The sequence below is a fragment of the Oncorhynchus keta genome, chromosome 17, assembly GCF_023373465.1.
Source record: "Oncorhynchus keta strain PuntledgeMale-10-30-2019 chromosome 17, Oket_V2, whole genome shotgun sequence".
In the NCBI taxonomy this organism is placed as follows: domain Eukaryota; kingdom Metazoa; phylum Chordata; class Actinopteri; order Salmoniformes; family Salmonidae; genus Oncorhynchus; species Oncorhynchus keta.
In genome coordinates, this window is record NC_068437.1 from 37,869,421 (window position 1) to 37,882,477 (window position 13,057).

The 13,057-nt window shown below is 43.4% G+C and overlaps 2 protein-coding genes across 5 annotated transcripts in view; one reads left to right on the top strand and one right to left on the bottom strand.

Moving 5' to 3' along the window:
* LOC118395800 (pleckstrin homology domain-containing family G member 7-like) overlaps positions 1 to 4,540 on the top strand; it is a 46,277-nt gene extending 41,737 nt beyond the window's left edge. For both annotated transcript variants that reach the window (XM_035789736.2, XM_035789737.2), the window contains 2 exons: positions 2,716 to 2,813; positions 3,864 to 4,540. In XM_035789736.2, the coding sequence (XP_035645629.1) occupies positions 2,716 to 2,813; positions 3,864 to 3,977 (212 nt within the window). In that variant the 3' untranslated portion in view covers positions 3,978 to 4,540. The remainder of the gene's footprint in view (positions 1 to 2,715; positions 2,814 to 3,863) is intronic.
* A 134-nt stretch (positions 4,541 to 4,674) lies between these two features.
* Positions 4,675 to 13,057, bottom strand: part of LOC118395802 (early endosome antigen 1-like) — a 42,981-nt gene continuing 34,598 nt past the window's right edge. For all 3 annotated transcript variants that reach the window (XM_035789739.2, XM_035789738.2, XM_052465995.1), the window contains 7 exons: positions 12,646 to 12,831; positions 12,184 to 12,315; positions 11,784 to 11,969; positions 11,255 to 11,493; positions 10,842 to 10,962; positions 10,263 to 10,361; positions 4,675 to 10,068 (listed from right to left, as the gene is read on the bottom strand). In XM_035789739.2, coding sequence (XP_035645632.1) covers positions 9,946 to 10,068; positions 10,263 to 10,361; positions 10,842 to 10,962; positions 11,255 to 11,493; positions 11,784 to 11,969; positions 12,184 to 12,315; positions 12,646 to 12,831 — 1,086 coding nt within the window. In that variant the 3' untranslated portion in view covers positions 4,675 to 9,945. The remainder of the gene's footprint in view (positions 10,069 to 10,262; positions 10,362 to 10,841; positions 10,963 to 11,254; positions 11,494 to 11,783; positions 11,970 to 12,183; positions 12,316 to 12,645; positions 12,832 to 13,057) is intronic.

A 13,057-nucleotide genomic window follows, 5' to 3' on the forward strand; every position in this document is an offset into this window, starting at 1 on the left:
ATTTCTAACTTGTTAACAGTTTCTGCTAGTTAGTTTTTGCTACCATGTTGGTTTTAGCTTGCTAACTGAGGAGTGTTAATTCACCTGTTTCCATACATGTTTCATTTTAAAACATTTATCTTACAAAGGAGTTGTTTAATCTAACTGCTTAACTATTTATCTGTACATGGAATTGTATTTGTGTTTTTTTTACTCATTTTTTTCTAATCTCTACAGGAAAATGCCATGGGCACTATCTGATGTGTGGAGACATTTCACTGCAGCTAATGTAGAAGGAAAAGCTGTGCACATTTGCAAATACTGTGCCAAATCAAATGTGAAGAATGCAACAAAGATGCAGAATCATCTGGCCAAGTGCATAACGGTCCCTCAGCACTCACAACAAGCAACCTCTGACAAAAGTCCTTCTACTTCTATTCGAAAAGGATTATTCAGACACCTTATCGATAGCAACAGCTCATGGTCCTCCTGAAACCAGAAGTATTTTTTTGACTCAATGGAGGAACGTAGTCAGAGAAATGCTGATGAATGTCTTGCTCGAGCTGTGTATGCAACTCGTTCACCTCTGATGATCACAGCAATGTGTACTGGAAGAGATTTCTGAATGTTCTTCGCCCAGCATACACCCCTCCAACCAGACATGCTTTATCCACTCATTTGCTGGATGTAGAGTTCAACAGAGTTCAAGTGAAGGTCAAGCAAATCATAGAGAAAGCAGACTGTATTGCAATCATCTCTGATGGGTGGTTGAATGTTTGTGGGCAAGGAATAATTAACTACATCATCTCCACCCCCAACCAGTATTCTACAAGAGCACAGACAAGGGACAACAGACACACCGGTCTCTACATTGCAGATGAGCTGAAGGCAGTCATCAATGACCTTGGACCACAGAAGGTATTTGCACTGGTGACAGACAATGCTGCGAACATGATGGTTGCTTGGTCTAAAGTGGAGGAGTCCAACCCTCACATCACACCCATTGGCTGTGCTGCTCATCCATTGAATCTGCTCCTCAAGGACATCATGCCACTGAACAATGGATACACTCTACAAGAGAGCCAAATAAATAGTTAGGTATGTGAAAAGTCATCAAGTTATAGCAGCAATCTACCTCACCAAGCAAAGTGAGAAGAATAAGAGCACCACCACATTGAAGCTGCCCAGCAACACTCATTGGGGTGGTGTTGTCATCATGTTTGACAGCCTCCTGGAGGGGAAGGAGTCGCTCCAAGAAATGGCCACATCACAGTCTGCTAATATGGACAGCCCCATCAATAGGATCCTCCTGGATGATGTATTTTGGGAGTGGTAAGCAGCCTGAAACCTATAGCAGTAGCCATTGCACAGATTGGCCATCCTGTCTGATGTTCAGACTTTGCTTGCAGATGTAAGAGAAGAAATCCGAACTGCCTTGCCCACTTCACCGTTGTTCCAAGCAGAGCAAACTACAGTTCTGAAATACATCAAAAAGCGTTCACTTCTGCCTGAAGCCCATACACGCCGCAGCGTACATGTTGGACCCCAAGTATGCTGGCAAGAGCATCCTATCTGGTGCAGAGATCAACAAGGCCTATGGTGTCATCACTACCGTGTCTCGCCACCTTGGCCTGGATGAGGGCAAGGTTCTTTGCAGTCTGGCAAAGTACACTTCTAAGCAAGGGCTTTGGGATGGAGATGCAATATGGCAGTCGTGCCAATATATCTCATCAGCTACCTGGTGGAAGGGACTTTGTGGGTCTGAGGCTCTTTCCTCTGTTGTCTCCATCATCCTCCAAATCCCACCAACATCAGCCGCCTCAGAGCGCAACTGGCCCTTGTTTGGAAACACACACACCAAAGCACGCAACAGGCTGACCAATACAAGGGTTGAAAAATTGGTGGCCATCTGGGCAAATTTGAGGCTTTTTTTAGCCTGACAATGAGCCATCCTCAACAAGGTTGGAAAGTGACAGTGAAGATGAGGCCTCAGATTCTAATGTTCAAGAGGTGGACATTGATGAGGTCCAAGGAGAAGACATGGAAGCCTGAGAGGAAGACAACCAAAGTTTTAGTTTCTAGACTATAATTTTACAGATGTATTTTGAAAACGTTTTTGGGAGATGCGATGGATCAATGGAGATCATTCAATATTCCCTTTCTGTTGATGTTCAGTGAAATCATCACATGTGAAGAGTCAACTCATTTAATTAAAGTTCAATTTGTAACTATTTTTTTTTCTATTGGAAGGATTAAATCAATTGCAAGTATGTCTACTAATGGGTAAAATGGTAAAATGTTGTTTCGGTCTCCATATGATATGGTAAATATATCCAATGCAAAAAAACATTACATTTAAATTGTATTAATTTGCATATATTCCCACGGAAAGTTTCCACCTCTGAATATTCCCCAAAATGTGCACCTCTACACACACACACGTACACATGGATTTTAGCTGATGGGGATTCATAATAAATACAAATCGAAACAGCAGATTGCAGTATCAGTCCTGAGTTGTTTGTTCAGTACTTTCTTTTGTACTACTGTGTCATTAATGAATACAAACCAGTTCTCTTGTTTATGAACAAAATGGAAGCAAACGGGCTAAAACAGGAAGGGACCAACTGAGCCTATCCAACAACAAATGCTTGTTTTCATTTTCTGTTAGAATTTTTTTGTTGCTACGTTTTCAAAAGGTGTGAACTAAAGAATGCTTTATCCTTCTCTTCTCAGCTTCAGGACTACCCCAATCCTTCATCATCATGCACCAGAACCGCTACCAGCAGTGTATCGCTGCCTTCATCCTACAAGCTCCAACCGAGGCCGTCAAGGTACAGTAAGAGCAGTCTGACTTGACATTAAACACACTGTGCGTGTTGCAGAACAAACAAAAACACTTCGGGCAGCAATGTTTTTACAGTGAGAATTGGATTGCATACCATTTTCTTGTTCATGTGTAGCTGGGTGCTTATAATTGTACCATGGTGACTGGCAACATTCCGTTGGCATAACAATAGCCTTTAACATCTCAGGGCATCACATAACATGATATACCACATAACAGTGGTATCTTATGTAAGGCATGGATCTATCAATAGCAGTTAACTCCCATCTCAATATTCTCATAGCAGAGTCAAAGGTTATACATTTTTAGATTTGTTGGTGGTTGATAACTGGCATATACATTCCTGTGTTACAGCATTCATCACCATGTTTCATGATAATATTCATTGTTCAGCTATTTACAGTCTATATCTGTCTGGGATGAACAAACATACTTATTGCTATCCCCCCAGAAATCAAGTGACACACTCCAGCTAGTGTTGGGTCATCGTTAGACTACACTAGCAGATAAGTAACTTTTTTCCACTGTCCTGATCGTTTATTCCAGTACTTTCAGAGTCACCTTGCTCTCTGATACGTCTAGGTTAGGTGGAATTTCCTTCATTACTGGGCATGAGTTAGCAGAGTATTGTCATGGTACCCTGAATGTGTCAAGTTAAGTTAATTTAAAGTGCATTTTACATGATTAAAAGGGAAGTTCAAAACAATGTAGAAAGAAGGGGGGGGGGAGAAAGGGGAACAATAACAATATAAAACCAGGGGAGCAACTTTCACTGGGGACATGCCCCCCCACCCCCCCCTCCCCTACATTATGAAATTGCATTTTGACCCACCGTTTTATCATTGGAATGTGATACAAAACAATGCGACAGTGTGCTTTAGGACCATGCAGACTCTTCCGAGTGGTCGGGTAGGCTATTTGGAGTGTTTATCGGATAAAAAATGAAGTTGCCCCCCCACTTCTAAAACCAAATTTGCGCCCCTGATAAAAACCAACAATATCAACCATAACAATACAAATGTGTGTGTGTTTTCAGAGGGTGTGGATGTCAGAGATAGAGGGTGCTGTGGCGACGCTGCTGAGACTGTATTCCCAGCAGCCTCCCCGGGTGAAGAGCACCTCACTGTGGCTAGAGTCCTCCCAGATTTGAGCAGTCCCACTTTCGCTACTAGAACAGACGACCACAAACACCGCTACTGGTGCCTGAACCATAGGTGGCTCTGATTGTATTTTAACACTGTCCTTTCCAGCACAGTTCCAGAAACTAGGTGGATGGTGGATGCGTGACCAGGCCAGACCAGTACAACTTGGCTCAGTAGTGTGAAAGGGGTGTGCAGGCTATTAGTACAGACCAGCACAAATACACTTAATTGAGCTTTTAAACCAGCTACTGGCTAGTTGTTGAGACCCTTGATTAGTTGAAGCAGGTGTATTAGTTGGTGCTGGGCTGGAACAAACACCTCTACACTTGATGGATCTCTCCAGTACCAGAGTTGCCGAACACTGCACTAGACTCTGGCTAAAACGAGGATTACTATAACTGTATCATGCACTGTGGTCCCTGCCAACCCCTTGTAATAACTTTTGTAAAATTAATGTTTGCTTTGAAAGTGTATTGCGGTACCATAATAGATTACAATACAATTTTGAAAATGAGAAGATGACTGTTCTGCATTGCTGATGTGTGCTCAGAACACATGTACACATTCACTTAAACTGTGGAAATGTGTCTGTGGCAAACAGTGCAACATACACAATCATAACATCACCCCAGTGTGTATCAAAACATGATACATCACACATGCTCTGGTTTAACACACTGGTATAAACAGACACTGACCACCAAGGAAAATAGAAACAACTTGTTTTATTTACTCTTAATCATGATGGATTTTTTTTATACAATAAATGGTACATCTTGGACATAAAATATCATGATTCTTTCTTTCCTTCATCACACACACAACATGTTCCTCCTTCCAGGTCGGGTACAGTTCAAGTCGGAAGTTAACATACACTTAGGTTGGAGTCAGTAAAACTTGTTTTTTAACCACTCCACAAATTTCTTGTTAACATACTATAGTTTTGGCAAGTCGGTTAGGACATCTACTTTGTGCATGACAAGTCATTTTTCCCAACAATTGTTTACAGATTATTTCACTTATAATTCACTGGGACAGAAGTTTACATACACTAAGTTGACACTGCCTTTAAACAGCTTGGAAAATTCCAGAAAATGGTGTCATGTCTTTAGAAGCTTCTGATAGGCTAATTGACATAATTTGAGTCAATTGGAGGTGTACCTGTGGATGTATTTCAGGGCCTACCTTCAAACTCAGTGCCTCTTTTCTTGACATTATGGGAAAATCAAAAGAAATCAGCCAAACGCTCAGAAAAAAAACCTGTAGAAATCCACAAGTCTGGTTCATCCTTGGGAGCAATTTCCAAACGCCTGAAGGTACCACGTTCATCTGTACGAACAATAGTACGCAAGTATAAACACCATGGGACCACGCAGCCATCATACCTCTCAGGAAGGAGATGTATTCTGTCTCCTAAATTAACGTACTTTGGTGGGAAAAGTGCAAATAAATCCCAGAACAGCAAAGGACCTTGTAAAGATGCTGGAGGAAACGGGTACAAAAGTATCTATATCCACATAACCTGAAAGGCCGTTCAGCAAGGAAGAAGTCACTGCTCCAAACCCGCCATAAAAAAGCGAGACTACAGTTTGCAACTGCACATGGGGACCACGTACTTTTTGGAGTAATGTCCTCTGGTCTGATGAAACAAAAATAGAACTGTTTGGCCATAATGACCATCATTATGTTTGGAGGAAAAAGGGGGAAGCTGGCAAGCCGAAGAACACCATCCCAATCGTGAAGCACAGGGGTGGCAGCATCATGTTGTGGGGATGCTTTTCTGCAGGAGGGACTGGTGCACTTCACAAAATAGATGGCATCATGATGAAGGAAAATTATGTGGATATATTGAAGCGACATCAGTCAGGAAGTTAAAGCTTGGTCACAAATGGGTCTTCCAAATGGACAATGACTCCAAGCACACTTCCAAAGTTGTGGCAAAATGGCTTAAGGACAACAAAGTCAAGGTATTGGAGTGGCCATCACAAAGCCATGACCTCAATTCTGTCTAAAAATTGTGGGTAGAATTGGAAAAGCGTGTGCGCGCAAGGAGGCCTACAAACCTGACTCAGTTATACCAGCTTTGTCAGGAGGAATGGGCCAAAATTCACCCAACTTATTGTGGGAAGCTTGTGGAAGGCTACCTGAAACGTTTGACCGAAGTTAAACAATTTAAAGGCAATGCTACCAAATACTAATTGAGTGTATGTAAACTTCTGACCCACTGAGAATGTGACGAAATAAATAAAACGCTGAAATAAATCTCTACTATTATTCTGACATTTCACATTCTTAAAATAAAGTGATGATCCCAACTGACTTAAGACAGGAATTGTTAATAGGATTAAATGTCAGGAAATGTGAAAAAAAAACTCAGTTTAAATGTATTTGGCTAAGGTGAATGTAAACTTCCGACCTCAACTGTAGTCTGTGGTGGCAGTGTTCTTAGAGAACACAGGGTTCCCGACTGTCACTGTGACAGAGAGCCTGACAAACAAGACGTTGAATAAAGGCACAACCACTACATATGGGCCTCTGTTACAATACTCCAGAAATGCATCCTTCCTACCTTCCTTGAAGTAGTCACAGATCTCAATTGGTTGGATAGGTGGAAGTGAAAGGGTCATAACCCTTTTCACCTATCCATCCACTTACAGTTCTGTGCTTACCTGAAGGAAATGAGTAAAGCCATTCCTAAAGTATATGAACAGGACCATGGTATCCTCCAAAGTGGAGAAAGAAGAATGTGCACTATAAAGCCAATCGATACATCATGCATGACGATGACCGACATCCACGTGAAACAAGACACAGATTAGTGTAGTAGTACCATTCACTAAAATGAATTCAGTAAGACAATTATGGATTTTTCTTTTTTTACATTACAAGTGTTTTTTAACAATTTCTCTCTCCTTCATTTTCATCCATAAGAAAATTACAATTTTACAAAGATAATACAACAGCCAGGTATTAGTGTGTGATAATGTCATACAGTAAGATGGTAAACCCTACAGGGGGGGCATTTGTTTCAGCCGAGCACTGAAATAACAGTTTCAACTAATTAATGTCTTAATGAGAAATTGATATGAACAGGTGCTAGTGCTGGGCTGGAACAAAAGCCTGCACACCTTGTAGCTCTCTCCAGAACCAGGGTTGGTGACTATCGCTCAACTGTAGGGGTAGAATGGGGTGATAGTTAGTGTGGCAATACTTGTGTCTTCCTCACGGAGTGACACCATGGCACTGAGAGAGAGAGGTTGGGACTCAGACACTATCTGATGTGTGGGCTCTTAACCCAGAGTAGGATAAAAGCGGTGAAGCCTAAACCGCCAAACTATTGGCCTTAGTAACGACACCCATCGCAAGCTGGGGAACTTGATCTGTATGGATAGGCCAGCAGAGAATTAATACTTTTGTGATCTTTCAGGTTAACCATAGTACTGTTTATATGCCTGTGTCAATCTGAGGTAGACTATACCAAACCAATGTAATGCAGAGATGGAGACTAACACATGAGACTACTTGATCAAAGTGACCTGGTACAAAGCCATGTGTTTAAGGATGACCTTCTGGGTGGTCCTTTTGTAGCTCAGTTAGTAGAGCATGTCGCTTGTAACGCCAGGGCAGTGTGTTCGATTCCCAGGGCCACCCATATACGTAAAATATGTGTACAAATGGTTAAGTTGCTTTGGAAAAGTGTCTGCTAAATGGCATATATATTCTCTGGAGGAAGGACTGTAGAGAGAGTAAAGGATGTTCAGCTCGCCGGACACAGGCAGATTGCTAGCCGGACAGCAAACCAGAACCCAGACAGCTAACCACTCCACACAAACAAGTCACTCACAAAATGTTAATACAATCATATACTGCGGATTGACCAGACAATGCAGGAGCAGTTCAATCAGCATTAAGAGCTTGTCAGAAAGAAAATAAGAATACTTGAATGAGGATGACATTTTTTACAGTGTTATCAGTTCTATTTGACTGGTGGTAAAGAGTTTGCAGTTAGAGTAAATCAACATTGACACGTCCAAGTGTTGTAGAGCGAAGGTTTTAACAGCCACCATGCATACTATAGAGCAGCGGTTCCCAACCATCTCCATTTCGGGGACCACTAAATAACCGCCAAAAGCTCGAGGCCCACCATCCGCAAATCAGTAAATTGCACAATGTACATGGAACAATGTAAAAAATAAAATAAAAAGTTAATATTTCTACATTTCAATTAACCTAAAAACCAATTTAAAATTCTAGAAATTCATATACAAAAATATTGAATGCTTTTAATGAGACAACTAAAAGATGTGCAACATGAAAATATTGTCCCATTTACATTGTGTAATTTATTGACGGTCCATCCAAAGTCAAGCCAACTTTTCCTTTGTTAGCACACCGGCCGGCTGAAGCTAATTGGCTAAGACGTTGGCTGGCTTGCTAGCTAGTCTAGGCCATAAGACCTGGTTTGACTGTTTCAAGTCATCTAGAAGGGTGAGTGACTATAAGTGTGTACGGTTTAGGCATAGTGAAAGTACAAAGGCTTCCCATGTTCGGACACACACACACACACACACACACACACACACACACACACACACACACTAGACACATCAAAGCACGCCTCCAAGACACAAATCTTATTCACAGTTGCATTTCCTTATGAGGAGAACTGAAACCGAGGCTAAATCAGGAGGTTCAGTCCCCCTTTAATACTCCCAACTATTATTATAGAAAGAAATATAGAATAAAAATGAAATAACACAGTACCCTGGTGGTCCACGGACCAAAGTTTAAACCACTGTAGAGGTGCTATATAGACAGACAACACTGCCACCCTACACACACACATCATTCCTAAAACACAACACACACGCACACACACACACACACACAAAGATCCACGCAGACAGTTATTGCTTCAAAGCAGAGCATACACAGCTCCTGCAGTAAGTAGTCATGATGTTAAATGGGATGCAGGCGACAGAAACCACCACACGCAACCACGTGGATCACATCACGTTTGCAATCAATGACAAAAATCACCACCACAAGCAGTTGTTTGCAAGAGATCAACGACGGTGCAAAACAAAGTCTTCATTACGTTTAGTAGAAAGAATGAGCAGCATTGCAAAAAAAATCTGATGTACATTATAAATGCCAGCCATGTTCAAGCATGTCTGAATTTATGATAAAAATGTAGGACTTTAAAAGTAAAAAACTCAAAGCTTTCAGCTAGATTTAAAAAGTAATTGAGATTAAATTAAGGTAAAGAAAAATCCAAGCTTTCCATTTTGCCTAATATCCTACCATCTCAGGACATTTGGACTACTCCAGATGGACATTCTTTGGTCATTAACAAAATACTTACCCTAAAACAAACAGAACCACTGCTTTCAACCCTTTAACGTAACTCTATATCCTTTTGTTAAAACAACTTAACCTGTTCGATATTTAACCCCTTTCTTCCACCTGCCTTCACAACCCTTCTAGACCCAACGTATACTTACAGTCAACCCCCTCGTCTTCCTAAACGTTAAAAGATGCTAATGATGCCAAACCAAGATGGCCGCCATCCAAGCTAGACATGTAGAGTAAAGATGGATAGTGCTGTTGAGCTCTCTCCGTTACCACTCTCTGACCAACCAGCCAGCCTCATAAGTGTCAAAGGCACTATACAGATTTGGCCCATCCCATCCCATAGCTCTGGCTTGTCTGCTGTGCTTCTTCCATCATATTCCCATCTTGTGTGACACCGAGACCCCAGCTACCCCCCTTACTAAGACCACTGGCCCATTCAGTGACGGTGGCCCCTTCTTCTGCACTCCCATCCAATCAGAACAGTAGGTCTGATTGGTTCCAATGGTCCATGAAGTCAGAGAGACAGGTGTTGATTTCTGAGTCCGTTTGTAAGAATGGTCACGTAGGAAACAATGAGACATGCTGTCACTGGCGGGGCCAGGAGGCCGAGAGAGAGAGGTGTCAACCCTGGAGATCTTCGAAGCACGTCTCACACACCCGCACAGGCTTCTTGGAGGAGGGTGTGAGAGCGTTCTTGGCAGAGCACTCTGCACAGAAGATGTTGCCACAGTGTCTGCAGTGGTGCTGTGGGGGGAAGAGAGAGTAGAGAGAGTCTATCATGATGATATAACACTTTTTACAACTCCTTTGCGTCACCTCCTTCACCATGGTCGTGTTCATTAGAAAATAACACACATTTTCCATTGCAAAACATTTGAAAAGGTTTTCTGAGCATGTACACAACCCAGATGAACAGACCGACATGCAACACAACTCACTTTCCTGATGGCGAGTGAGAAGCCCTTCCCACAGGCCATGCAGTTCTGTACCTCGTGGTCCTCCGCCCACTTCCTGGTAAGAGACTGTGACTGCTTTATCTACAGATGGGGACAGGGAGAGAGAGGGGTTAAACCATATACATTCACACTGGAAAACCAGCTCCACTGCACGTCTGCACCTATACAAACAGGCATGTACACACTAACACACACAGCTCTATTGACTTTAAATACCCATTAAACAAGTCCTATAGAGTTCTAACTAGCGGAGCTGTGCAGGAGATTTTGACACGTCCACGGCTTAACAATTAAATGAGATTAGTAAATGATGTAATAATGGGTCGTCAGACTATAATGGCTCCACGGCTGTGGACTGTTGGGACTAATACATTTGGACCCCAGGAAGAGTAGCTGCTGCCTTGGCAACAGCTAATGGGGATCCTAATAAAATACATGTAGACTGGTGTATGTGTACTGTGTTGTATTGTCTAGTTCAGCTACAGGTCACATAGAACGATGCAACTGTCATAAGTCATAATACACGTGTCTAACATGGCGTTATGTGTCCTGCATTGTTACCTGTAGTGACTGGTTTTCTCTGCCCAGCTCCTGCATGGCAGCGGTTGTATCATCCAGTTTTCTACGCATCTCCACCACTTTGGACTGCAGTTTCTCCATCTCCCCCTCACCCTTCACACACCTGAAACACAACCATTACACAGTCACACTGGAGAAAGGCTAAAAGCTACCATAAGAGGAGAGAGAAAAAAGGGATAGAGTGAGAGAAAGCTAGTACAGGAAAAGAAAGAGAGAAAACAACTAAAAGCACTAACCACCTCCAACGCATCATCTGCTGCATTACAAACTATTAAGTACATGTTTTAAGTATTCCAAAATGTCTGTTACTGTTACTAGTACGCCTAGTAACAGTAGTTTCTGGTAAAACCACGACATTAGCTGTAGCAATTCTGAAGACAACTTCACACCCTCACCTCTCCAGAAGCGCACGCCTCTCATCCTGGTTGTTCTGCACGGTGGCCTCGAGCACAGCGATCTCACCCCGCAGTTCATCAGTCTGCTTCTCCAGTTCGCCACAGCGCCGCTGGCTGCCCTGCCACTCCCTCTTCAGCGTGGCCACATTCTCATTGAGCGCAGTCACCTGCAGGCCCAGCCGCGCCTCTGCCTCCTCTCCCCGCTTCGCCTGTTCCTCCCGGACTTTACGTTCTGACGCCTGGGGATGGGGAGGAGGAAGCGGGAAAGAGATGACAAGGTATTTAGAAGTTTAGAGGAGAAAAGCCACACCTACAGGAGATTTACAAATCATCAGAGTGATGATACCTAAAAGACACCACAGCAAATTACAAAAAGAGCCTGCATGGTGTCTACAAAGCACAGCATTTAAAAACACTGGAGGTGTTCCACCAGCAAATAGCACTTCAATGTCAAACATCACATGTAGCTGCTTTAATAAGTGTTGATGCCCTCTGGAATGTTAGTAGGTAGGTAAACAACTAAGCGTACCAGCTGGGCCTGGACCTCCTGGACCTCCACCCGAGACTTCTCCTCTCTCTGGGTAACACTGTCCCTGGTGACCTGGTGCAGGGTTTTCTCCTGCTCCAGGGCTGCCTGCACCTCCTCCACATGGCCCTGCACCTCCAGCTTCTGCTGGATCAACAACTGCTTGGCCTCCCCAAGCTCCTTCAACTCCTGGGGGGGAGAAGAGAAGGGGTGTGGTGAATAGGTGTAAGCAATATGATGGAATTGTCAAACTTTTGCTGACACCCATCCAATCATTGCAGATCTACAGTAGTACCTAGGGGATAGGGGTTGATATGGGATTCAGTTGGTTCAATTCCGAATCAACCCCTCCATCTTCCACTCAATGGACCCCTCGTAAATCTCTGGATAAGGTGGGTCTCACCTTCTCACTCCTCTCCCCGAGTGCCTTCAGCTCAGAACCCAGTCTGGTTGTGCCCTTCTCTAGGGCAGCCTTAGTCTGGTTCAACTCCTTCACTCTGCGCCTCTCCTTCTGCAGCTCCTCCTGGGTCACACCCTGTGTGGGGGAGGGGAGGGGGTTACAGCATGAGGAGAACAACCATACAACTCACACCCTAAGTCCCATTTGGGAAGGAGACCAGGTCTGATATGCATCAAAGTCCCCAAATATCATGACACTCTGACTATGGGTTGGAACAAGATTTACAACAACTATAACAAGAGATTCATTAGACAAATCCAATCGGGACACCCCCCAGTCAGACATACAGTCGGAGTCTTCGCTCCTGGCTCTTATCAAGGATTAGTTTGGCCTTTTAGACCATAATGAACCCGATTATCTGGAGAGGAAACTCAGATGCTGTTTGAACACGATCCTGGGTCTGACCTGATTTTTCTGCAGCTCTTTGAGGGCTGTCTCCTGTTGGCCCAGCCTCTGGTCCCGTTTGGCAAGCTCCTGCTTCAGGGAGGTCCGGGCAGCCTCCACTTCCTGGACCTGCCCCTCCAGACCAGTCAGCTGGGTCCGGTTAGCAGCCAACTCCTCCTGGGACAGGGTCAGCCTCTCCTCAGACGCCTGGACAGAGTACACACAGGCTTGGGTCACATACAGCACACAGTTCATACAAACACAGCCAACAGACTCAGGTCACATACTTGTGTGTGCATTCCATACTTGCAAACTAGACTAGCATTATGTAAAAAGTTTAAAATGCTATGTTTTGCATGATCCTACACCTATGGTGTCCTGGTAGTTGGTTAGGCAGACACTAGTGTCTGATGTTGATGATCAATTTGGGGCG